The sequence below is a fragment of the Vulpes vulpes genome, chromosome 10 (genome assembly GCF_048418805.1).
Source record: "Vulpes vulpes isolate BD-2025 chromosome 10, VulVul3, whole genome shotgun sequence".
NCBI classification, from domain to species: domain Eukaryota; kingdom Metazoa; phylum Chordata; class Mammalia; order Carnivora; family Canidae; genus Vulpes; species Vulpes vulpes.
Genome location: NC_132789.1, coordinates 52,905,238 through 52,926,673, shown reverse-complemented (window position 1 = coordinate 52,926,673; position 21,436 = coordinate 52,905,238). Strand labels below are relative to the sequence as shown.

The 21,436-nt window shown below is 54.8% G+C and overlaps 4 protein-coding genes across 21 annotated transcripts in view; 2 read left to right on the top strand and 2 right to left on the bottom strand.

Moving 5' to 3' along the window:
* The first annotated feature begins 1,340 nt into the window (after positions 1-1,340).
* On the top strand, positions 1,341-12,832 carry HPDL (4-hydroxyphenylpyruvate dioxygenase like). Of its 2 annotated transcripts, XR_011994826.1 has the most exons (3): positions 1,341-3,209; positions 10,890-10,963; positions 12,750-12,832. XR_011994826.1 is itself a non-coding variant. In XM_072724144.1 (1 exon), exon 1 carries the CDS (start codon positions 1,926-1,928, stop codon positions 3,123-3,125), a length of 1,200 nt encoding a protein of 399 aa, XP_072580245.1. In that variant the 5' UTR covers positions 1,341-1,925; the 3' UTR covers positions 3,126-3,315. The 2 variants fall into 2 exon arrangements, 1 of the variants encoding a protein (XP_072580245.1); XM_072724144.1 differs by lacking the exons at positions 10,890-10,963; positions 12,750-12,832 and having other exon boundaries at positions 1,341-3,315.
* MUTYH (mutY DNA glycosylase) lies at positions 3,838-12,092 on the bottom strand. 14 transcript variants are annotated; one of them, XM_072724137.1, is made up of 18 exons: positions 11,986-12,092; positions 8,340-8,417; positions 8,105-8,225; positions 7,398-7,549; positions 7,274-7,313; positions 7,078-7,151; positions 6,901-6,942; positions 6,759-6,830; positions 6,565-6,678; positions 6,382-6,479; positions 6,159-6,303; positions 6,016-6,079; positions 5,651-5,842; positions 5,413-5,549; positions 5,176-5,358; positions 4,949-4,990; positions 4,113-4,230; positions 3,838-4,025 (listed from the first exon to the last, which is right to left on the bottom strand). In XM_072724137.1, the coding sequence occupies exons 3-18, from the start codon at positions 8,217-8,219 to the stop codon at positions 3,973-3,975; spliced, it is 1,641 nt and encodes a 546-aa protein (XP_072580238.1). In that variant the 5' UTR covers positions 8,220-8,225; positions 8,340-8,417; positions 11,986-12,092; the 3' UTR covers positions 3,838-3,972. The 14 variants fall into 14 exon arrangements, with proteins under 14 accessions (XP_072580238.1, XP_072580242.1, XP_072580239.1 ...); XM_072724141.1 differs by lacking the exon at positions 11,986-12,092 and adding an exon at positions 11,764-11,862; XM_072724138.1 differs by lacking the exon at positions 11,986-12,092 and adding an exon at positions 11,764-11,860 and having other exon boundaries at positions 7,398-7,546.
* Positions 11,939-15,372, top strand: TOE1 (target of EGR1, exonuclease). The gene is made up of 8 exons (XM_025991959.2): positions 11,939-12,069; positions 12,750-12,892; positions 12,980-13,020; positions 13,152-13,248; positions 13,373-13,531; positions 13,771-14,030; positions 14,217-14,376; positions 14,458-15,372. The coding sequence occupies exons 1-8, from the start codon at positions 12,018-12,020 to the stop codon at positions 15,076-15,078; spliced, it is 1,533 nt and encodes a 510-aa protein (XP_025847744.1). The 5' UTR covers positions 11,939-12,017; the 3' UTR covers positions 15,079-15,372.
* The window catches only part of TESK2 (testis associated actin remodelling kinase 2), a 143,025-nt gene continuing 136,868 nt past the window's right edge, over positions 15,280-21,436 (bottom strand). For 3 of the 4 annotated variants that reach the window (XM_025991953.2, XM_025991956.2, XM_072724143.1), the window contains 6 exons: positions 18,956-19,038; positions 18,665-18,749; positions 18,341-18,424; positions 18,059-18,145; positions 17,233-17,350; positions 15,280-16,956 (listed from right to left, as the gene is read on the bottom strand). In XM_025991953.2, the coding sequence (XP_025847738.1) occupies positions 16,232-16,956; positions 17,233-17,350; positions 18,059-18,145; positions 18,341-18,424; positions 18,665-18,749; positions 18,956-19,038 (1,182 nt within the window). In that variant the 3' untranslated portion in view covers positions 15,280-16,231. The remainder of the gene's footprint in view (positions 16,957-17,232; positions 17,351-18,058; positions 18,146-18,340; positions 18,425-18,664; positions 18,750-18,955; positions 19,039-21,436) is intronic. The other variant, XM_025991954.2, reaches the window with a different exon arrangement.

Below are 21,436 nucleotides of genomic sequence, written 5' to 3'. Positions count from 1 at the left end.
TAAGATCTCCCTTTCTTTTCTAAGTCACCCTCTACTTGGCCTTTAGAAATCTGTCCTCTCCCTCAGGAGCAGGTGGGAAGTGATGCATCAGGAAACCAGTTTCTGTTCCCTGTCCACACCCAGGGCCCTTGAGTGGAAACCCCTTTGGCAAGACCAAAGGCCTGGAGGCACTAGAGCTGCTCACCTGGAGACTGATCATGATAGTGAGGACAGAAGATAGTCCCAGCTGCCCCAGCCCTCACATAACCCTATTCCCAGGGCCCCATCCTCCAGAATCCACAACAATGCTAGGGCCTTTCTAGAGCCTTCCCAGGGCTCAAGCCCCAGAGAGGGAGGAGTAGTCCTAATGTGGTTGTTATCCTGAGTACTACTGCAGCCCCTCACCTTGTGACATAGAAACCCACTTTGTATGCCCTTACCCCACATAGCCAGGCCCAGGTTCACAGGCCAAATCCTGGACCCTTTGTCAGGCTGCAGCATATACTATTTTATTTAATCACAAACACCCTGAGAAGTAGGTACTATTATTATTCCCACTTTTACAGAAGAGAAAACTAAGGCTCAGAGAAAGTAAGCAACTTGCCCCAAGTCATACAGCTACTAAATACTGGAGGTAGAGTTTGCTTTTGTTTTGGGGTGGTTTTTAAAGATTTTATTTATTTACTTAGAGAGAGAGCATGAGTCAGGGGCAGAGGGACGGGGAGAACCAGACTCCTTGCTGGCTGGGGAGGGGATGAGGGGTGGGGTAGCCCGACAGGGGGCTCAATCCCAGGACCTGGGATCATGACCCAAGCTGAAGGCAACACTTGACCAACCACCCAGGTGCCCCTGGAAGTAGTTTTCAAACCCAAGGTCTACCTGGCTTTTGGAACCCATGTTCTCAAATTGACTAGTCTGCAGAGTAGACTTTTACCACTGCTGATCAGCTTCTGGGTACTGCCTTCCTGGCTGCAAGACGGAACACACAGCTGGACATCTTTTTCTCAGCCCTGTCCTTCCATCACATCCTTCTTCCTCTTGCCAATGAACCTATCAATGATGTAATACTCAGTGGTCTTTTTTTTTTTTTTAATTTTTATTTATGATAGTCACGCAGAGAGAGAGAGAGGCAGAGACATAGGCAGGGGGAGAAGCAGGCTCCATGCACCGGGAGCCCGACATGGGATTCGATCCCGGGTCTCCAGGATCGCGCCCTGGGCCAAAGGCAGGCGCCAAACCGCTGCGCCACCCAGGGATCCCCTATTTTTTAGAGTTTTAAAGGAACATTATGACTCAAAGGCAAAATTTTCTAGCGTTTTTTAAGCTAAAACACAACATTGATAAATTCCGTGCAGAGGGTGGGGGCGAGGGTGGGAGGGGGTAGGAATTCTGGGTCCTCCCCCAGCTGGGGTTGGCTCCCTCGGCTCTAAGGTTAGGGGGGGTGAGAGAAAGCCCGGCGCCTGGCACCGCGTGAAGGCAGCTACTGTGAGCTCCCCGGGGTGGGAGGAGAAGGGCGGCCCAGTGCCCTCGGGCGTGGCCCAGCCAGAGGCTCCGGGAAAGGGCAGCTCCGCGCCCTCGCCGCAGCCTGGGCGCCGGGACCTGGGTGGGAGGGGCTGTGCCGCGGCGCTGGCACCGCCCTCCAGGCTCCGCCCCCAGGCTCCGCCCCCTCCAGGCTCTGCCCCCGCCCGGCTCCACGTGGTTTGCAGCGCCTGCCAGCAGCCCAGGCGGCCCCAGCGCAGCTGGGGGGGCGGGACGGCGTCCCCGGGAGAACCAGGGGCCTCTCAGGGTGCGTCCGTGACTTCTCGGAAAAGAGCGAGGGACGCGCTCTGTGGGCAAAACTGGACTCCACAGGCTCCCGACGACAAAGCCGGACGGAGTCCGCGAGTCCTGAACACAGGTGAGCGGCCCTGGGGGAAGGCCAAGCCAGGGTGACCATCCCGGCCGCCATGGCCGCGCACGCCCATCGCCTGTGCCACGTTGCCTTCCACGTGCCCGCGGGGCAGCGCCTCGCCCGCGACCTGCGGCGGCTCTTCGGGTTCCAGCCCCTGGCGGTGCGGGAAGCAGAAGGCTGGCGGCAGCTGGCCCTGCGCAGCGGCGACGCGGTCTTCTTGGTGAACGAGGGCGCAGGGCCGCGGCAGCCGCTGTACGGCCTGGACCCGCGTCATGCGGTGCCCAGCGCCACCAACCTGTGCTTCGACGTGGCGGATGCGGGTGCCGCCGCCCGGGCGTTGGTCGCGCGGGGCTGCAGCGTGCCGGTGCCCCCGGTCAGCGTGAAGGATGCGCAGGGCACAGCCACCTACGCCGTGGTCAGCCCGCCCGCCGGCAACCTCAGCCTGACACTCGTGGAGCGTGCCGGCTTCCAAGGGCCTTTCCTGCCAGGATTCCAGTCCGTGCCCTCTGCAGCCGGCCCGGGCTGGGTCAGCCACGTGGACCACCTGACCCTGGCCTGCACCCCTGGCAGCTCCCCCCCACTGATGCGCTGGTTCCGCCACTGTCTAGGCTTCCGCCACCTGCCGCTGAGTCCAGATGAGGATCCCGAGGTGGGCCTCGAGGTGACAGCAGGATCTGGGCTAGGGGGACTGAAGCTCACGGCCCTGCAGAGCCCACCGGGCAGTGCTGTCCCCACCCTCGTGCTGGTGGAGACCCTACCGGGGGCTTCTAGTGGACAGGACCAGGTGGAGCAGTTCCTGGCCCGGCACAGGGGACCAGGGCTGCAGCACGTGGGGCTGTACACGCCCAACATCGTAGAAGCCACTGAGGGGGTAGCAGTGGCTGGGGGCCAGCTCCTCGCCCCTCCTGAGGCGTACTACCAACAGCCCGGCAAGGAACGGCAGATCCTAGCTGCAGGGCATGAGCCTAGCCTGCTGGCCCGATGGGGGATCCTGCTGGATGGCGAGGATGGCAAGTTTCTACTTCAGGTCTTCACCAAGTCTCTCTTTCCAGAGGACACTTTCTTTCTGGAGCTAATTCAGAGGCAGGGGGCCACAGGCTTCGGCCAGGGCAACATCCGGGCCCTGTGGCAGTCTGTGCAGGAGGAGCAAGCCGCCAGGGATCAGGAAGCCAGAAGGTGGGGGCTGGGCTCAGCCTCCTGTCCTGGAGCGCAGGGCCAGCTGGAACTAAGAAACACCTGCAAAGGCTTGGAGTGAAGGGCTTTGTCCCTACAGGCCAGGTGTGGCCGCCATTTCTTCGGTACATTCCAGAACGTGAAGCTCTCACTAGGGTCCAAAGAGGTGGGATTTTTTTTTAACTATGAAATATTCTTATTAGTCTATTACTAATATATATGCAAGATATAAAGAATAATAAAGGCATTACATAATTAGGAAATAGAACTTACCAATACTTTTGAACCATCTTTGTGACCTTCTCTGATCCCATTTCCCTGTACCCTACCCCCAATTTTATGATTAACCCCGTGATTTGCTGTATAGTTGCACTACGTATGAAACAATACAGAAGTAAATTTAGTATTTGAGGTAGGAATTTAAGACAGAACAAATCCTCTCGTTTCCCTTCTCCCTAGGGAGCAGCCTTTACAGGTGGGGAGGGACTGGGTCAGGGCTGAGCCCAACCACCTGCTGTAGGACAATACCATTTGGAGCAAATCAGCTGACCAGAGACGTAGACCAAGGGTGTTGGGTGTCAGCCACTGGCAGGGGCCCCCTGCAGCTGCTCTCTCCCTCTCACCTAGGGGCTGGAGGAAGACAGATCACTCTGAACAGAACTCCTTCCTCCATTGGCCCAGGGCTGGCTGGGAGCCCTCGGCAATGGAAGTCAGCACCAAGCAGGACTTTACCACTTTCTAGGTCCCCCAGAGAAGAATGAGAAGGCTAGGGAGAGGGTGAAAAGTCTCCAAAATGACTATAAAAATAAGCGCTTTATTAAAAAACGGGACTCAAGGGCTGCTGGGTGGCTCATTTGGTTAGGCATCTGCCTTCAGCTCAGGTCATGATCCCAGGGTCCTGTGATTGAGCTCTGCATTGGGCTCTCTACTCAGCAGAGAGCCTGCTTCTCCCTCTCCATCTGCTGCTCCTCTTGCTTATGCTCTGTCAAATAAAATTAGAAACAAAACAAAACCAAAAACCCAGGATTCTCAGGAAATGGGGGCTTCTAGAGATGTCACTGGGCCATACTGTTGAGGTTGGATGAATCCGTAGGGATGAGAGGCCGAAAGAAATTATCCAGGAGTTGCTGGCCAGGGCTGGGCTTTTTCCGGCTGGATGGAGTAGACACTTGGGATCTCTTGGAACCCTGTGCGAAGCCAAAGGAAGGAGGCACTTAGGGGGCAGCAGGGAGTCCTCTCCTTCAGCTCCCTCTCCATTCCACTAATACAGCTCCCGTTCTAGCCTGAATGTTGTAAAGCTTCTAATCTAGTATCTACCTCTTCGATCGACTCTTTAAGTGGCAGCCCAAGGTAATTAACTAACATACAAATCTGACTCCTCTCTCCACTAAAAATGCTTTACTAGCCTGGTGTTCATAGCCCTACCTGGTCTGTGCGGGCCCTGCTCATCAAATATTTACAGCTCCTTGCACACTGCAACTGCATTATGCCACCTTTGCTCACACTACTCTTGGGCCCAGTGTGAACATTCTTATTGCTAATTCCCCTCCCAAACCTGGAGACAATGATTCATTTCTTAGACTGAGATTACCTACCAGCTGCTGCTTCTAAGCAGCCTTTTCTGATCCTTGCCTCCCAGACAGAACTGAAAACTCTCCACCTCATAAACCACAAAACCTACTACAAGCATTTCACACACCTGTGACCTGTTGTCTCCATCATTTGTTCTTATTCCCTCTCCACCCTGGACTCCAGGCTATAAAGTCTCCAAGGAAGAACTATTCCTCTCCCCATGGTGAAGTCTGGAGTGGATAATGTTCCCCCAAACATGTACTGTTTAACTCACTGAAAACCGAAGGATTCGGGCCTGGGGAAAGAAGGCTGGGTGAGGGCCAAGAGACTCACCTTGCAGATCCCTGGCTGTTGGCCCTCGTACACACGGAACACCTAGGCAAGGAAAGGGGGAGAGTGCAGGGCTGGCACCTTTCCCCCCAAAGAGGTCTCTCCTCAACTTCATGGCCCTGTACATCTGTTTAAAACATGCTTTTTTTCCTCCTGTTTACATGGTAACAGGTTCACATAGAATAGACAAGAAACACCAAAAAGTACAACAAAGACAACACAAATAGTGCCTTTTTCATAGCGGTGGAGACAGCTGCAGTGTGAAACTCCTCCCGGGTCAGCCAGCGTGCGCCAGGTGGTACAATGGTCACCGGGGTCTGTCCTTCCAGGGCCAGACCGTATACTTGATATGTCAGCTTGATGTGAGAGAAGGTGTGGACCACCTGGAGGAGGGTCAAGGGGCTGAAACAGGCCTATGGATGTGCCCACACAAGCCATCACTCCTGCCCCTCCCACTGCTCACTCACCTGCCCAAGGTGCTGGAGGTGGGAGGCTGGGAGGGGCCCAGCCCAACTCTGCAGTTCCTGCAGCAGGGCCTCATGCTGACATCGCCCTGAGGCCTCTGCGGTCACTGATGGGAACTCCCACAGTCCTGCCAGCAAACCTGAGGGAAAGCACAGACATGGTGGTCAGAACTTAGCTGCTGACTCCTCCATTTCTCCCTTATAGTTCAGGCCACTGCCCTCACTCCGAGGATCTAGGTACCTGAACTGGGCCTCTGCACCAGCAGAATTTGAGGACCCCCAGGGGCCCTGGGCTGCTCTAGAACACAAATGGCAGAGCGCTCCTCCCTGGGGGGCCTGCGGCTGGCCTTCCTGGGAAAGTTGGTCACTCCCAGGGTCTGGTCCCAGGGCTCTGTGGGATGCGCACACAGCTGGCACTGTTCAGTGCTGGAAGCTGGAAAGAGAGATCCGCAAGTGCCACTCAGGCAGGTGAGCTTTGGTGCCAAGCCCAGAGAGAGGCCATGGCCCGGCTCTGCAGAATCTTATTCAGGTTGCCAGGATAAACTGGAATGAGGCTTCCAGCAGCAGCTCCTGGATGGCGCAGTACAGGCTGGGGCTGGCACTTACCACACTCCTCCACGTCGGGGCTGCCTGGCAGGCTCTGGGAGGCTAAGAGCTTTCCCCGTTCCACCTAAGAGGCATAAGGCAGATGTCATGGGGTAGGGGTCGCCCTCTAGGAGCCCTGCCTGCCCCTTCCCCAGATGGCTCACCTTCTGGTGTGCCCGGCACAGGCTCCGCACAGGGCACTGGCTGCAGCGCGGGTGCTGTGGGGTGCACACTAGGGCCCCCAGCTCCATGGCTGCCTGGTTAAAATCCCCGGGCCGGGCTGGGTCTACCAGCTGCTGGGATAAACCCCTATAAGGAAACACTGCTGTGAACCAAAGACCCTTTGGAGACACCCTTCCCAGTCTTCCCATGACCCCGATATCCTACCAGAGATGCTGGGAGACAAGGGTGCTGCTGGAATCAGCACCAATGGCTCGGACACGGCATAGCACCCGTATTACGTTCCCATCTACCACACCGGTTGCCTGGCATAGAGGAACCCAGGAGTCAGCCTGGTCTGGGAGGAAGGGGGGTGGGCACACACAATGTGGGGGTGGGCTATGGGCTCACCTGTCCAAAGGCAATGGAGGCAATGGCTCCTGCTGTGTACCGCCCCACGCCAGGCAGGAGCCGCTGCAGGGACTCTGCTGTATGTGGCACATGGCCCCCTAGCTCCTCTACCACCTGGTTGGGGTGGGAAGGCTCCAGGTTATGAGACACCTGAGGTCCTGGGGCTCACCCCTTTAACCTTGTGACTCCCTTACCTTCCGAGCTCCTTGCTGCAGCCGCCGGCCTCGAGAGTAGTAACCCAGGCCAGCCCAGAGCTGGTTCACCTCCTGTGGGTGAGATCAGAGGGATCAGTGGTCAGTCCCCCATTGTCCCATTCCCCCTACCCCGGGCTCTTACCTCCAGGGAAGCACTGGCTAGGTCCTGCAGCGTTGGCCACTTCTACAGCTCCAAGGTGATCAAAAAGAAGTGAGACCAAGGTTGAGGGAGGTAAAGGAAGCCTTTTTTACCCCACCCCAAAGGCTAGGCTCTCTATGGGGTCTGGCTCATGACCTCCCCTTCCTTCCCTAAAGTCACCTGCATCCATCGAGTATAATAGTCGATCACCGTTGCGACCTGGGTCTGCTGCAGCATGACCTCTGAGACCCACACTGGGGGAGAGGGGTTGGCATGAGGGCGCTGCGGAGCTCCCCTGCTCTCAGCACACAGCCCCTGGGCCCCAGACCAGTGGGCATCTGGGCAAAGCAGCCTCACTCCCAAGAGATGCACTCACCAGCGTACGCCCGCCTGTCCAGATCCACCTCACCCTCTGCCTGCCAACGCAATCCCAGATGAAGAGTCAGGATGGAGAGAGCTGGGCACCGACCTCCCACCACACTGTCCTGTCGCCTGCTTACCAGCCTTCTCCAGGGCAGGTCCCGCTTCTCTCGGTCGTACCAGTTCAGTAGGTTCTCCCGAAAGGCCATGACCTCGGCTGTGTCTCTGAACAGATGGTATGAGGAGACAGAGGCCTGCCATGCCGCCTCCTCCTGCCGCTTGGCCAAGCCTGCTGGGGGCCTCAGGAGACTCAGGCATTGCCCCTGCACAGGCTGTGTACCAACTGCCCAGGGCACTGCGGCCTGCTCTCCCACTGAGGGCTTCCCCCAGCCCCAACCCCTTGCTTAGGCCTTGGACTTGGAGTCAGACCAGAATTCTCCAGTAGTGTGTTACCATAGCCGGATTTCTGGTCTGAACTTTCCCAGGGTGGTTCTGCTGCCTCCTTTGCCTCTGGGTCACTATGAAAGCCCAACAGTTTCAGCTAAGCATAATGTATACCTGTGCAGGGCTTTTCCACTTATAAAACATATTCAGGCTCATAAACTCATTTGATCCCATGAAAGCCACATGAGGAAGGAAATGCACAAACAATTGCTCCATTTCACTGGTAGGAAAGCAGCCATTCAGAGCAATTATCCCAAAGTTATAGAGCAAAGTCAGAATTAGATCCTTAATTAGTTCCTTCAGGCCCTGACACATACCACGCTTCCTTCCCAGCCTGAATCTTCCTCCCCTCATGGCCAATGAAACCAGCACCTTCATCTTTGACTAGGACCAAGCTCCTCACCTGCAGCGGTAGAAGGCTTGACCTGGCTGCTGCTGAGGACACGTTTCTCCCTTCCCTCTTGCCTGGATGCCTGCTTCCTAAGACGACTTCTCACAGCTGCTTGTGGCTTCTTCATGATGGCCTAGAAGAGAAAGGCCCAAAGTAGTCACAATGAGGCTGAATCTTAGGGCCCCACAGTGGGTACAGCCACCTCCCTCTCTATAACATTCATTATAGGGTGGCTAGCTTTACTCACTCTCCAGAGGCTCAGGAGTTTGCTCTTGGCCGGCTGCGCACTGAGGTAGGACCATTCAGGCTGAGTTTCTGCAAGTGACTTCAGAGGGACCAATATTAGCATAATCTTGGAGACACAAGATAAGAGGCCAGGGCTGGGCTGGGTCCTGTGTGGGAGCACCTGTGTGTCTCAGATGCTCACTGTGACTGTGTGTGTGGAGAGGGGTTTATTAGGTGTGTCCAGAAGCATGGGGCGGGTAGGAAGTTTATCTGCTTAGAGATGTAGCATATTTGCAATGAAACAGCCTTGAACTATCATGCATTCAAACTTCCATTCTACAGAAAGGTTTCCAAGGGTCAAAGATGGGAAAAGATTTGCCTGAGAGCAGATGGCAAGTTGGGGTGGTGGTGGGAGGAGATGTGCTACTTTTATTCCTAATCTTTTTTTTTTTTTCCTAATCTTTCCTTGATCTAGTAAACCAAAGCTGGCTGCCCCCTGGTAATGAGAAATGTATCTGATTGATCTTCACTGTTCCCTCACTGTTCTTTTGGTGCCCTTTTCTCGAACAGAGCTAACAGCCAGTGAGGGCTTACTACATGCCAGACCCTATGCTAAGAGTTTTACCAAATTCTCACTCAACCTCCAGACAACTCCGTTAAGTATATGCTAATATTACCTCTATTTTAATTATGAGGAAATTCAGGCTTGTAGAGATTAAGCAACTTGTCCACCCAAACCCAAAAGGTCTGCCTCCAGAGACTGCACTCCTGTGCTGTGCCACACTACAGTCCCTACCGAGCCCCTGGTTCAAACTCTTTCCTTCAAACTTGACTTCAGCACCCCATTTTCATCAAGAGCTTGCCTCCTCCTTCAGAGAAAAAAAAATGAATGTACAAATTTACACTGCACTTACCTGCATTCTCCTTCTCCTCATTATATGAAAGAATGGTCTCTCCTAACTTGACTGAGCTCAAGGTCTTGCTCCTCAATCCTTTTTACAAAACCCACTCTCTTCTTCATAGCCAAACTCCCTTCATAAAACTAACACCATAATTCATTCTACAATCCATTCTCCAGAGTAAAGCAGCCTTTTAAGACATGATGTTACTTTCTTACTTAAAACCTTCAATAGCTTCCCACTAATTCACTGAATAAATTTTTTTTTAAGATTTTATTTATTTATTCATGAGAGACACAGAGAGAGGCAGAGACACAGGCAGAGCAAGCAGGCTCCATGCAGGGAGCCCGACATGGGACTAGATCCCAGGTCTCCAGGATCACGCCCTGGGCCAAAGGCGGCGCTAAACCGCTGAGCCACCCAGGCTGCCCCACTGAGTAAATTTTTATGTAGTGCCTATGTGCCGAGCAGTTTTAAATACTTGGAATACTTCAGTAAATAACACACCAGAGGTTCCTGTTCTTGTGGAACTTATATTCTAATGGGGGGGGGGGGTGGCAAACAATAATAAGCAAATTATACAGGATATTGAGTGATACGTACTAGCATAAAGAGGAAATGTAGGGTGGGTTAAGGGGAAAAGGAGTGGTGATGGTGGAATGTTGCAAATTTATTTTTTTTTTAAGATTTTTTATTTATTAGAGAGAGAGCAAGAGAGCATGAGTGGGGGTGGGGCGGAGGTGGGGAGAGAAGCAGACTCCCTGCTGAGCACGGAGCCCACCGGAGGACTCAATCCCAGGACACAAGGATCAGGACCTGAGCCAAAGGCAGATGCTTAACCAACTGAGCCATCCAGACGCCCCAGAATGTTGCAATTTAAAAGCACATGGTTGGGACGCCTGGGTGGCTCAGTGGTTGAGCGTCTGTTTTTGGCTCAGGGCATGATCCTGGAGACCCGGGATTGAGTCACACATCAGGCTCCCTGCCTCTCTCTCTGTCTCTCATTAAAAAAAAAAAAAAAAAATATATATATATATATATATATATATATAAATAAAATAAATAAAACCACACAGTCAAGGTGGGCCTTATTAAAGTGATACCTGATACCTGATCAATGATTTAAGGCAACTGAAGGAGTTAGCCAAAGGCATCCTAAAGAAGAGCTAGTGCATTAGCCCTAAGGAAAGTGCCTGGTGTGTTTGCAGAATAATAAGGAAGCCAGTGTGGTTCAAATGGCGGCCAAAGAAGGAGGAGTAGTAGATGAGGTCAGAAGTAAAGAAAGTAGGGCCCACAGGATCACTAAGTGCATTGTGAGCCACTGGAGGACCTTGGCTATCACATCCATTGCTCTGAGAACCCAGTCCTCTTAATATAGTTGTGTAGGGTCCAAAGATCCCCACCTGCCTCATCCCCTCACTCACTGTGCTCCAGCCCTATTTGCCTAAATAGTTGCGTCAATCCCCCCACATGTCTACCCACCTTGACCACCAAATCCGTTCCCTCTATTTGGACAGCTCATACTCTGTGCTTCATCTAACAGTTACTCATTCTTTCAGGTCTTGACTTAAATGTCCAAATCAGCACCCCCTCCCCAAATCTTACCCTCTTGTGTAATTCTCCATTCTTCCTCTTATACTAATTGTAATTTCACATTTTGTTTCTTTGATCAGTATCCACTTCCCCGACTTGGCTACAAAACTCCATAAACTGACAGTAGAGTCCCTAGAGCGGAGCACTGGGCCAGGTAAGTTGTATACAACAAGAACTGTTAAGTTAATTAACCAGATAAGAGATAGTAAGAGGTTTTCCTTCTTTAAAATGGGAGAAACCCCTGGGATCCCTGGGTGGCGCAGCGGTTTGGCGCCTGCTTTTTGGCCCAGGGCGCGAACCTGGAGACCCAGGATCGAATCCCACGTCGGGCTCCCGGTGCATGGAGCCTGCTTCTCCCTCTGCCTCTCTCTCTCTCTCTCTCTCTCTCTCTGTGACTATCACAAATAAATAAAAGTTAAAAAATTATTTTAAAAAAATTAAATAAAATGGGAGAAACCCGAACAATGAAAAAGACTCCGTGGAGAGAAAGGCTGAAGATGGAGCTACGAACAGTGAATAGCACAGTGAATAGCCAAGGATAAGGGGTTGAGGCTCCTTGGTGGGTGGAGAGGATGGGAGCTGGAGCCCCTGACAAAGAACGTCTCCCACGGTACCAGGAGTCAAGTGCGATCACCCTCTAGGTGAACTTACACCTCCTCGGGGCTTACAATTTGTCCCCTCCTCGCCGTCCCCACTTGCCGGAGCATTAATTCAAGTCCCGGTTATCAGCCGCCGGGATTACCAAGGCTTCCCTGCCGGTCGGGGGTTCTGCCCCTCTGGCAGCCCGAGTCCTCCCCTTCTCACTTCCTGGAGGTGAGGTCGCATCCTCCCAGTGGATTGGCCTACGCCCCCGGGCCGCGCGGCCTCACCGCCCCTGGGGCCCGGGGCCCCCACCCCCGGCCGCGCGGAGGACCCGGGAGCGGAAAGGCAGCCCATGCTCCCGCCGGGAATTACCTCCCGCTCGGTCTCCCGCGCGCCGCGCCGCCGCACCCCGGGGGGCGTGGCCCCGGCCGATAGGCCCCGGCGCGCGCCGCCCCGCCTCCTCCGCGCCGCCCCGGGACGTGCGAGCGGAAGTCCGAGTGGCGGGCGACGCGGCGATTCCGAGGGCGAGGCCCCGCCCCGTCCCTGCCCGACCGCGGGAGCCGCGCGGAGAGCGGAGGCGGAAGCGCCGCGTACCCCCGGCTGCTCGGCGAGGGGCGCGCCGTGTCATGGCCGCCGACGGCGACGGTGCCGCGGCCTCGGCCCCAGCGGTCCCTGACGGTGAGTGGCTTCCCGCCTTAAGCCCCCGTGCGCCCGGAGAAGGGAAGGCCTCGGGCTCTTGGCTCTAGAAACCGACCTCCACGTTCAGAAGGACTAGCGCGTTCCTTCTGAACCAGCCACGAGACTACAATTCCCGGTGGCCACCGCGCCTCCGCGGCGAAAGCCTGGCTTGGTGGGAGCGTGTCGGGAGGTGTAGTCTAGAGCCCGCGGTTGCGTTAAGTGGAGCAGGTGGGGGTCGGGGGCCGGAGCCAGTGGGACGAATTGGGAGCCTGGGTGCGAGGAACTGGGGCGCCGTGGGAACAGTACTGTGGAGCTGTGTGGGGTGTTAGAGTCGCACTCCTCAAGCCCTGCGAAAGGTTTCCCGCGGGATGTGGGAAAACCACCTCACGGATGGTCTAGTCCGGCCTTCCTCTTCTAAAGATTGTGAGGCTGAGGGGAGAAGTCCTCTTCCCAAAGCTTCACATAAGCCACGGGAAGATGCAGGCGCCCTCTGTCTCCCCAGATTCAGTGCACGGCTCATTCCGAGGTCTGTGGGACACAAAGGCTCGGAGGGCAGAGTTGCCATCTCTGGCCTCAGCGAAACTGCCCCCGAGCGTCCCTGCCCCGGCCATGGCCTGCTTGGTGTCTGTTTCCCCGGGCCCCTCCTGAGCCTCCACACCCATCGCTCTCCTTGCCCTCAGGTGGTGTGGGCAAGAGCACCAAGTCTGGGGAGGAGCCAGTAGCCCAGGTCCCCGTGGTGGATGTGCAGAGTGACAACTTCAAGGAGATGTGGCCATCGCTCCTGCTGGCCCTAAAGACCGCTAGCTTTGTGGCCGTGGACACGGTGAGGGGTGGGGATGGGGACAGTGGGTATTTGGGAAAGGGCTGGCGCCGGGAACCTAACGCAGACTCTCCCTTCACGCGCTCATAGGAACTGAGTGGGCTTGGTGACAGGAAGAGTTTGCTGAACCAGTAAGTATACGCCTGACCTTAGTGCCAGCCTTGGCAGGAGGGGCAGACCTCGTCCCTGGAGTAGCGGTCCCAGGCCTGGGGGGTTTGAGGGCTGACTCCCAGCCATAGCCACCCCTAAACCCAACCCCAAGGTGCATCGAGGAACGTTACAAGTCCGTGTGTCATGCTGCCAGAACCCGTTCTGTTCTCTCCCTGGGCCTCGCCTGCTTCAAGCAGCAGCCAGACAAGGTACAGGCTGCTCTCGTTCCTGTCCCTGCTGTGGCTGAGGGGAGGAGGGTTGAGGTCCTGGGGAGCATCAGGCTAGGGGTGTTTTTATCCCAAATCCTGAGGTAGTGGATCCTTTTTCTCTCAGGGCGAACACTCCTACCTGGCTCAGGTGTTCAATTTGACACTGCTGTGCATGGAGGAGTATGTGATAGAGCCAAAGTCTGTGCAGTTCTTAGTACAGCATGGCTTCAACTTCAACCGCCAGTACGCTCAAGGGATCCCTTACCACAAGGGCAATGACAAGGTAGGTCTCCAGCCTTGAGCCTGCCCCTTCTGTGACTTCACCCCCTCTTGCCCTAGGCCGGGCGCCTGCGAAGTATGGGAAGTCCCTAGGGGGCTGGGGAAACCAGCGTGACCCACAGGAATCCGGCCCTGGGTAGAGCAGGGAGGGAGAGCTTTCCAGGTAGGGGAGCCAGGGAGAAGGGCCCCGAGGAGAGGCCCCTCCGGGACTGCCCTTCCGCTGACCCCTTTCCTTCCACCCAGGGCGATGAGAGCCAGAGCCAGTCAGTCAGGACGCTGTTCCTGGAGCTGATCCGGGCCCGCCGGCCCCTGGTGCTGCACAACGGCCTCATAGACTTGGTGTTCCTGTACCAGAACTTCTACGCACACCTGCCCGAGAGTTTGGGAACCTTCACTGCTGACCTGTGTGAAATGTTCCCAGCCGGCATTTATGACACCAAATACGCTGCTGAGTTTCATGCACGCTTCGTGGCCTCTTATCTAGAGTATGCTTTCCGGAAATGGTGAGGAACTGGTCGAGGGGGCGGGGGCTGGGACAAGCCTGTTTTATGGACCTAAGGTATTTACTGAGTGCCTACTGCGTGCCAGGCACTGTTTTAGGTGCTGAGGATTCAGCAGTGAGCAAAACTGACCAAAATCCTTATGGAGTTTATATGCTAGTGGACCAATACCTTCTTCCGCTGTTTCAGTGAGCGGGAAAACGGGAAGCAGCGGGCAGCCGGCAGCCCACACCTCAGCCTGGAGTTCTGCAGCTATCCTCCTAGCATGAGGGCTCACATTGACTACCGCTGCTGCATGCCCCCTGCAACCCACCGTCCTCATTCCACCAGCGTCTGTGACAACTTTTCGGTGAGAGCACCCACCCATTTCTTGGGGGAGGGGAGGTTCTGATGCCTGGAACCCCTCTCTCAGCCTCTTTCCTGCCTCTAGGCCTATGGTTGGTGTCCCCTGGGACCACAGTGTCCTCGGTCCCATGATATTGACCTCATCATTGATACTGATGAGGCTGTGGTGGAGGACAAGCGGCGACGGCGGCGACGTAGGGAAAAAAGGCGGAGGGCTTTGTTGGGCCTGCCCGGGAAACAGACCTCTGAGGAGAATGAGGATGGTCCTCCCGTGAAACAGGTCTGTGGGGATGGCCTCAAGGCTGAAGAAATTGAGCAGGAGGTGGCTGAGGATGAGAGTAGGAGCCAGCCTGGCTTGGCGCGAGGGCACAAAAATGACTTGGAGATGGGCATTAGAGTCGCAGGGCTGGAAACAGCTGATACGGCTACCTCAGAAGCACCAGAGAGTCAAGCCAGTCCTCACCCAGTGCCTGGGGACGGATTGCATCGGGCGGGTTTTGATGCCTTTATGACAGGTTACGTGATGGCCTATGTGGGAGTGAGCCAGGGACCCCAGCCCTGTAGCTCTGGACCCTGGCTACCTGAATGCCACAACAAGGTATACCTGAGTGGCAAAGCTGTCCCCCTCACGGTGGCCAAGAGCCAGTTTTCCCGTTCCTCCAAAGCCCACAATCAGAAGATGAAGCTGGCTTGGGGCAACAGCTGACCCAGCTTCTGCCTAGGACTCAAGGCCTGGGAGGAGAACTGAGTGGAACAGAGGTGTCTGGGTCCCTCTAGGCTGTGAATGTCCTACTCCCACCTTCTACAGAGGGGGGCAGTCCTGGCAGAGACACTGCTGCACCACTTGTGGACCTTCCCGTTCCCCTAGAGGCTGAGGAACCAGGGTATACACAAGGAGGCTGGCCAGCACCTGTAACACAGACTTTATTTATTTTTAAATCTGAAAGTGTCTTAGGAAAAAGTATTACCAAAAAATCAACAGAAACAAGTTATGAAAATATTTGACCAGCTTCATCTTTGGTTATTTCTTATTGCGGCTCTGTAAGGACAGACTGTTCCCATAGCTCCAGCCACAGCAGGAGGGGAAGAAAATCAGTCCACGGATAAACCATTTAACCAACTGGGTGTATCACATGTTGACAAGTACATAGAGCAGACCCTGAGGCCTACAAAACCAGCCCCACTCCCAACCACAAGGCTGAAAGTCTTATGGGGCAGAACATTAAGACTCCTTCATAAATATGAAAATAGATTAATTGACTGGAAAAGATCTCTGAATAGGTTAGCTAAGAGCCATGACCACCACGCTGCCTCACCCTTGCATAGAAATGTAGTGCTGTGGTCTGGCCGTGCAGTAAGTGCAAACAGCAATTATTCAAGTGTCTTAAACATACTGGCAAGAAGCTCCCCGGTCTTCAGGTCTGAGAAATAGCCATGCCCTTTATGGCTTCCTGGTTAGCTCCAAGGTTCCATCCAGAAGCTTATATGACCCAGGAAAGGGCAAAAGACAGACCTGGGGTGGGAGAAGAACCTGGGGTATTAGCTGCCTGCCAGCTCAAGCTAGAACTAGGAGTCCTCTGGTCCTGTCTGGGAGGTGCACTGGGAGTCCTGTGGGAGCCAGAGCTCCTTGCTAGCTTCCAGAAGCTTGATATCGGCTGTTGGCCCTAACTAGGAAGGCCTTCCACCATTGCCTCCCCTCTCACACACAGCCATTGGGCACTTGGAGCCCCCAGATTGAGCCTGGCGTAGCTTAGCCTGCCTGCTCTGAGGCCGCAGGGAAGAGTCCAGGCTGTGCGCCAGGGGAGCCCTGTGGCTTCAACTGAAGGTCCACTTCCAGGTGAGCTGGGGATTAATCCCCCTCACCCATCGTGTTCTCCCTGGGGTTTCAGGCCCATGCCTGAGACACAGAAGGGGACTGGAGCCAAGCCTCTCGGCCTTTCTTCTTCTACCTCCATTTCCTCAGAGGCACCTGCAAGGCATGGACTGGCACCCCGGGGCCTGGGCCCGAAACCATTTTCTTCCTGGGGACTGGAGCAGTCCATAGCTTCATGAGCTAAAGCAGCTGGTAGGGCAGATGCTCGGAATGGTGGGATCTCTCTCACTCTGTACTTGAGACTATTGAGGCGTGGTGGGGGCCCATCAGATAGTGATTCTTCTCGGCCCACAAATGGACAGGCCTCTTGATGTAAGAACTCTGGTGAGCCGGGCAAAGAACGCCACCCGCGAGCAGGTGGGGCCAGGGGCTCCTGCCAGTCAGCCACGGGCAGAGTTCCGGGCCCTGGTGCATCCAGGTCAAATACCAGGGAGATGACCGACTTGCTGGGCAGGTCAAAGAACTTGATCTTGCCACCCTTGAGGTCCTGGCGAGCACTGAAAGGGTTGACTTTGGGGGTATGGGCAGCACCACCTTGTTGTGGCCGGTAGTATGGGTCCAAGACGTTCACTGTACGCAAGGGCTTACGGGAGAAGATGTCAGACTGGCTTCGGGATAACCAGATAGTACGTCTTGGGCGTGGAGATTTGGGAGGTATTTTGTCATCCAGTGTGCTCAGTCGCTTCACCCCAGGTCCTTTCTCCAAGAGTCCTGAGAAACAAGCAGTCAGATCAGGATTACGTTAGTCGTCCTAACAAACAGAAGCAGCACCTTGTGCCACAAAGTGTTGCACTGATGAAAAAAACAAACTTAAAGGGAGGCGATATGCCAAGTCATAATATGCCAAGTCCACTACTTTTCCCATCGTCTCCTGCCCCTCTGCCCTTCTTCTGGACACGGGATCCTGCAATGAGCCCTAGAGAGGAAGGCTCCACATCCTCATTCCCTCCCTTGGGGCAGGTGGAACACTCTGGTCGGATTTCTTACCCTTAGCTGTGGGCTGCAGCTTCCTGTCTGTCTGCAGCTCTTCTTCCTGTAAATGGCTCAGGATTTCCTCCAGGGTCTTCCCAATCTCCGCGAAGGTTGGGCGCAGTTTGGGGTCCATCTGTGGTTATCCACACCAGCCATTAGCCCTGCCCTCTTATCTTCCACCCCAAGGATGGCATTTGAGTCTGTTTCTGGTATCTTTTAAGACTCAGATACGCAGCTAAGAGATCTTTTCTGAAGGTCCCAGATCGTGAGGGTGATTCCCAGAGCTGAGGTCAGGGAAGATGCTATTGTCTCATACCCTCCCCCATCAGCACCCTTTCTGTATGTGTCTTACACCCTTGATGGGCACAGAACCATCCAAATGGGTACGCTTACACTGGTTTGTTCTCTGCTTGTGTTCCATTGCTCATGTTTCTGGGAGCTTCCTGGACAAAGCCCAGCTACCCCTTGGTCGTAACAGGTAGGTCCAGCCCCAGAGCTGTATAAAATGAAGGCTAACAAAAGCTCTTCCCATGGGCCTTAAGACCAGCTGGACCCAAAGTCCAACTGAAATCTGACCAGAGCTCTATCAGTATCCAAGAGGCAGGGAGTCTACCCTGCAGGCTGAGGACTGTGTAATACAGAGCAGTTTTCCTTTTCTTGGTCCAGGGCTCCGGACAGTCTGTCAGGCTGGAGGAGGGGCGTGGGCACCGCCATTCATCAGTGAAAATGAGGCTCCTCTTGAAGCTAATTAATTAGCAGCCTTTCCCTGCAGTCCTAGCCAGATGAAAAGGGTTCCGTCAGCCCCTGACCGAAGCTGGGAGGAGGGGAGGGAGACACTCACATTACAGCAGTTGAAGGTGAGCTGCAGAAAGTCCGGGGGACAGTCTCCCACCATATGCTGGAAAGCGTCATAGTCTAGCCCGAAGTTCTGTGGATGCGCAATGGAGGGAGGGGACATGGCAGACTGGTCAGTAATCCCCCCAACCCATACTGGCCTGCTTGGGAGAGGCTAAGAATTGCCCCAAGAAGTAACCACACACACAGTTCCAGCAACTCCACCCCAGGTCCATAGCTTCAAAACCAGCCCCATCCAGTGGCACTGCCCCCTCTGCCTGTAGCTCACCTCTGTGCGGGGAAGATAGTCCGGATCAGCCTGGATGCGGGCGATGATCTCACAGAGGATGATACCATAAGAGAACACGTCGGCCTGGTGGATAGTGAGACCCCAGTTCCTTCTTATTGGGGTGAGAGGCCCCTCAAGTCCACCAGCCCAGGCCTGAGCCCTACTGTCTGTGTTTCATTCAGTTCACTTACTGGGCAGATGCCAAGTACCAGCTCTGCTCTTAGCAGGACATAGATCCTCACCCAGAATATATAGGGCGATCCTGGACACGCTAGGCCAAGAGTAGATTCTAAAAGAACCAGGCCCCCGGGTCCCCAGACTCACCTTTTCATTGTAGGGCTCATCTCGGAGAACCTCAGGTGCCATCCAAAAGGGTGAGCCCACCACGGCCAGTTTCTCATTCCCCATGCTGTGGGGTGGGGGTCGAGGGGAGATTATATGGAAAATGAGCTTACCCCTGGGAATTCTTCTCCCTGAAGGACAGGCACTAACACTGACCACATTTAGGGAGCTGAGATTGAGCAGTGACCAAGTTCTGGCCTCTGGGCAGGAAGCTGGAGTTTTCCCTTTGCTTCAGTCCCTTCTGTGACCCCAGTACCTATGAGGGCTACCCACCTGACATCAGGAATCTTCTCAGCCAGGCCAAAGTCAGCTACCACTGCAGAGTAACCATTCTCATCCCTCTTTATCAGGCAGTTCTAGGGGTCCCAAAGAAGAAGACAACGCGCTCAGAAGGGGGACCAGCCCACCACAGGGTTACCACCACCCCTCCCTGCCATAGGGCACCTTGGCCTCTCCTCCTTGGTGAAACACACTCTCAGGCTGACCATAGTGGTCAGACTTGGGGGCCCTGTCAGCGACAAGAGATGGCCTAGGCCTGGATCTCGGGGGGCTGCCCGAAGACTCATGTGCCTCAACAACTATCTATCTTGGCTTCCTATGACCCTAAGCATGGCTCTGTGCCAGAGGTACCTCTGTGAACAGACAGCTTTGTCCTCTTGGCGCTTACAGTCTAGTGGGGGAGACAGGCTCTCCAGCGCCTCCCGTCCTCAGAATGCAGACACCCAGAGGCCAGCCTGACCTGAAGCAGAGGAAGCGCTCAGGCCTGCATCCCCCCTTCACTGCCCACGGGACCACAGCCAGCTTCCTCTCTGCCGTTACAGTCCTGGCCCTAGCCAACTACCTATCCCACCCCTGCTGTCCCATGCGCACATCGCCACCCAGACTTGTAGACAAGCTTGGAGCCTGAACAGCTCCCTCAAGCTTTTGTCTTTGCTTATACTGTTCCCTTCCTTTGGAATGTTCTCCCAGCTGTCCTTTTCACTTCAGAAGATTTTATGTGTTTAAGGTAAGTGAGCTTTCCACTCTGCTCTCTCCACCCTCTCTCTCTCCCCAGGGGTTAAAACCTCCTCTCTGCCACTTCTTCCCACAGCCTAGCAGAGAGCCGTTTGGGTTCAGGCCTTCCCTCTGTACAGCCCTCAACTCATGAGGGGGGCTCAGGATGTGCGCCTGAAACAAATGCTGCAGTTCCCGGGGAAAGGATGAATCCAAATGATGCGCAAATAAACACAAGGCAGCAACCAGCTCTCCCCAAACTGCGTTCAAAATAGCCCTACACCTCCGTCCACCCCCTTCCTCCAGACGCAGGAGAAAGTAGGGATCCTTGGCTCAGGGACATCTCTGAGCCAGCCCTGGCTGGCCAAAACCTGCCCTCCCTCCTCCCCACCAGGCTTGGCGTGCAGTTGCCAAGGCAATGCCACGTCATCTCCTGCTTCTTTCACCTCAGGTACTAATCATTCCCTTTGGCCTCGACGTGATCATGCTATGCTCTCCCTGGGCTGGAAGGAGCCTATGGTTTCATCTTCCCCTGGGTCCCAGGTAGACACGCACCATCCCTGCCTTCCAAGCAGGGCTGCCCTTGTGCTTGTCCTGGCTTTGGCCCTCCCACCAAGCCGTGCGGGCTCAGCACCCCTGGACCTCCTGAAGGGTAGGAGGGCCCTAGGCCAGCTGGCCAAAGCCCAGGCTGTAGCGCACAGGCTTCTGAGGCCCTGGCACCTCAGATCTGTCGCCTATTTTTCTCCCCTCCTCCGTTTTCACCAACAACTCAGGCCCCGACTCCAAGGCTCAGTCTAAAGTCCTACTTACTATTTGCTTTCTAGCCCCCAGAAACAGCCGTGTCGATTCAGCCCAGGAGCAGATAAGGACCAGAACATGGCCACAGTGCACTGGCCTTGTTGAAGCTGTGCAGTTTCTGCCCAGCTTCATGTTCACAGGCATCTGTCCGCTCACTGCAAACCACCCATGTAGGGGTCAGTGGCCTCCCAGGAGTTTCTCTGAACAGCTGAGAAAGGGCTAAGGCAGGGATGATCGCGGCCCCACAGTATGGGACAAGGCTACCCAGTTTGCCTCTGGTCTGGAGAGTGACCACTGCCCCTCTTGCAGTTTCTCACAGCCAACAGCTGGGCATCAGCGCCAAAGACAAAGATGGGATACTGCAAACCCAAAGAGCCAAACTTAGGAGTCTGTATCTGAGGTGACAAGGAAAATGGGGAGGGACCCTGATGGACTAGCCCCTGTGGGATTTTCCACAAACTCCCAGCCTGCCCTTAATGGAGTCTAGGCTAGTGAGGTTTGACTGGCCACACTTGGCTGTTTTTACTTCCTTATCTCCCACTCATTCCTCGTGAGTTTTTTTTTTTTTTTTAAGATTTTGTTTATTTATTCACAAGAGACACAGTGAGGGGGAAGCAAAGATACAGGCATTGGGAGAAGCAGGCTCCATGCAAGGAGCCTGATATAGGATTCGATCCCAGGTTTCCAGGATCACACCCTGGGCCTGGGCCTGGGCCGAAGGCAGTGCTAAACCGCTGAGCCACCAGGGCTACCCTCCTCATGGGTTTCTGCTGAGAGTTCTTACAGAGGATACCAAAGACTTCTATGGCATTAAGTTCAATAGACAAAATTAGTCCTTATATATTTGAGCTTTCTGCTGTTAATACTGCTGATTACTTCTTTCAACACGTTTATATGTGATTCAGGAATCATATTAATACTGGGCTTGCAGGGCACCTGGGTTAAGCGTCTGCCTTCAGCTCA

What these genes read in the sequence shown, in the direction of transcription:
- TOE1 (XM_025991959.2), top strand. Translation starts at nt 12,018, where the DNA reads ATGGCCGCCGACGGCGACGGTGCCGCGGCCTCGGCCCCAGCGGTCCCT. An exon ending in AGGAAGAGTTTGCTGAACCA is followed by an intron (nt 13,021 to 13,151) that starts GTAAGTATACGC and finishes CCCAACCCCAAG; the next exon opens with GTGCATCGAGGAACGTTACA. An exon ending in GAGTATGCTTTCCGGAAATG is followed by an intron (nt 14,031 to 14,216) that starts GTGAGGAACTGG and finishes CCGCTGTTTCAG; the next exon opens with TGAGCGGGAAAACGGGAAGC.
- HPDL (XM_072724144.1), top strand. Translation starts at nt 1,926, where the DNA reads ATGGCCGCGCACGCCCATCGCCTGTGCCACGTTGCCTTCCACGTGCCC.
- MUTYH (XM_072724131.1), bottom strand. Translation starts at nt 11,516, where the DNA reads ATGCTCCGGCAAGTGGGGACGGCGAGGAGGGGACAAATT. An exon ending in CGGCGAGGAGGGGACAAATT is followed by an intron (nt 8,418 to 11,477) that starts GTAAGCCCCGAG and finishes GTCCCTCTGAAG; the next exon opens with TCACTTGCAGAAACTCAGCC. An exon ending in CTTGTCTCCCAGCATCTCTG is followed by an intron (nt 6,304 to 6,381) that starts GTAGGATATCGG and finishes GTTTCCTTATAG; the next exon opens with GGGTTTATCCCAGCAGCTGG.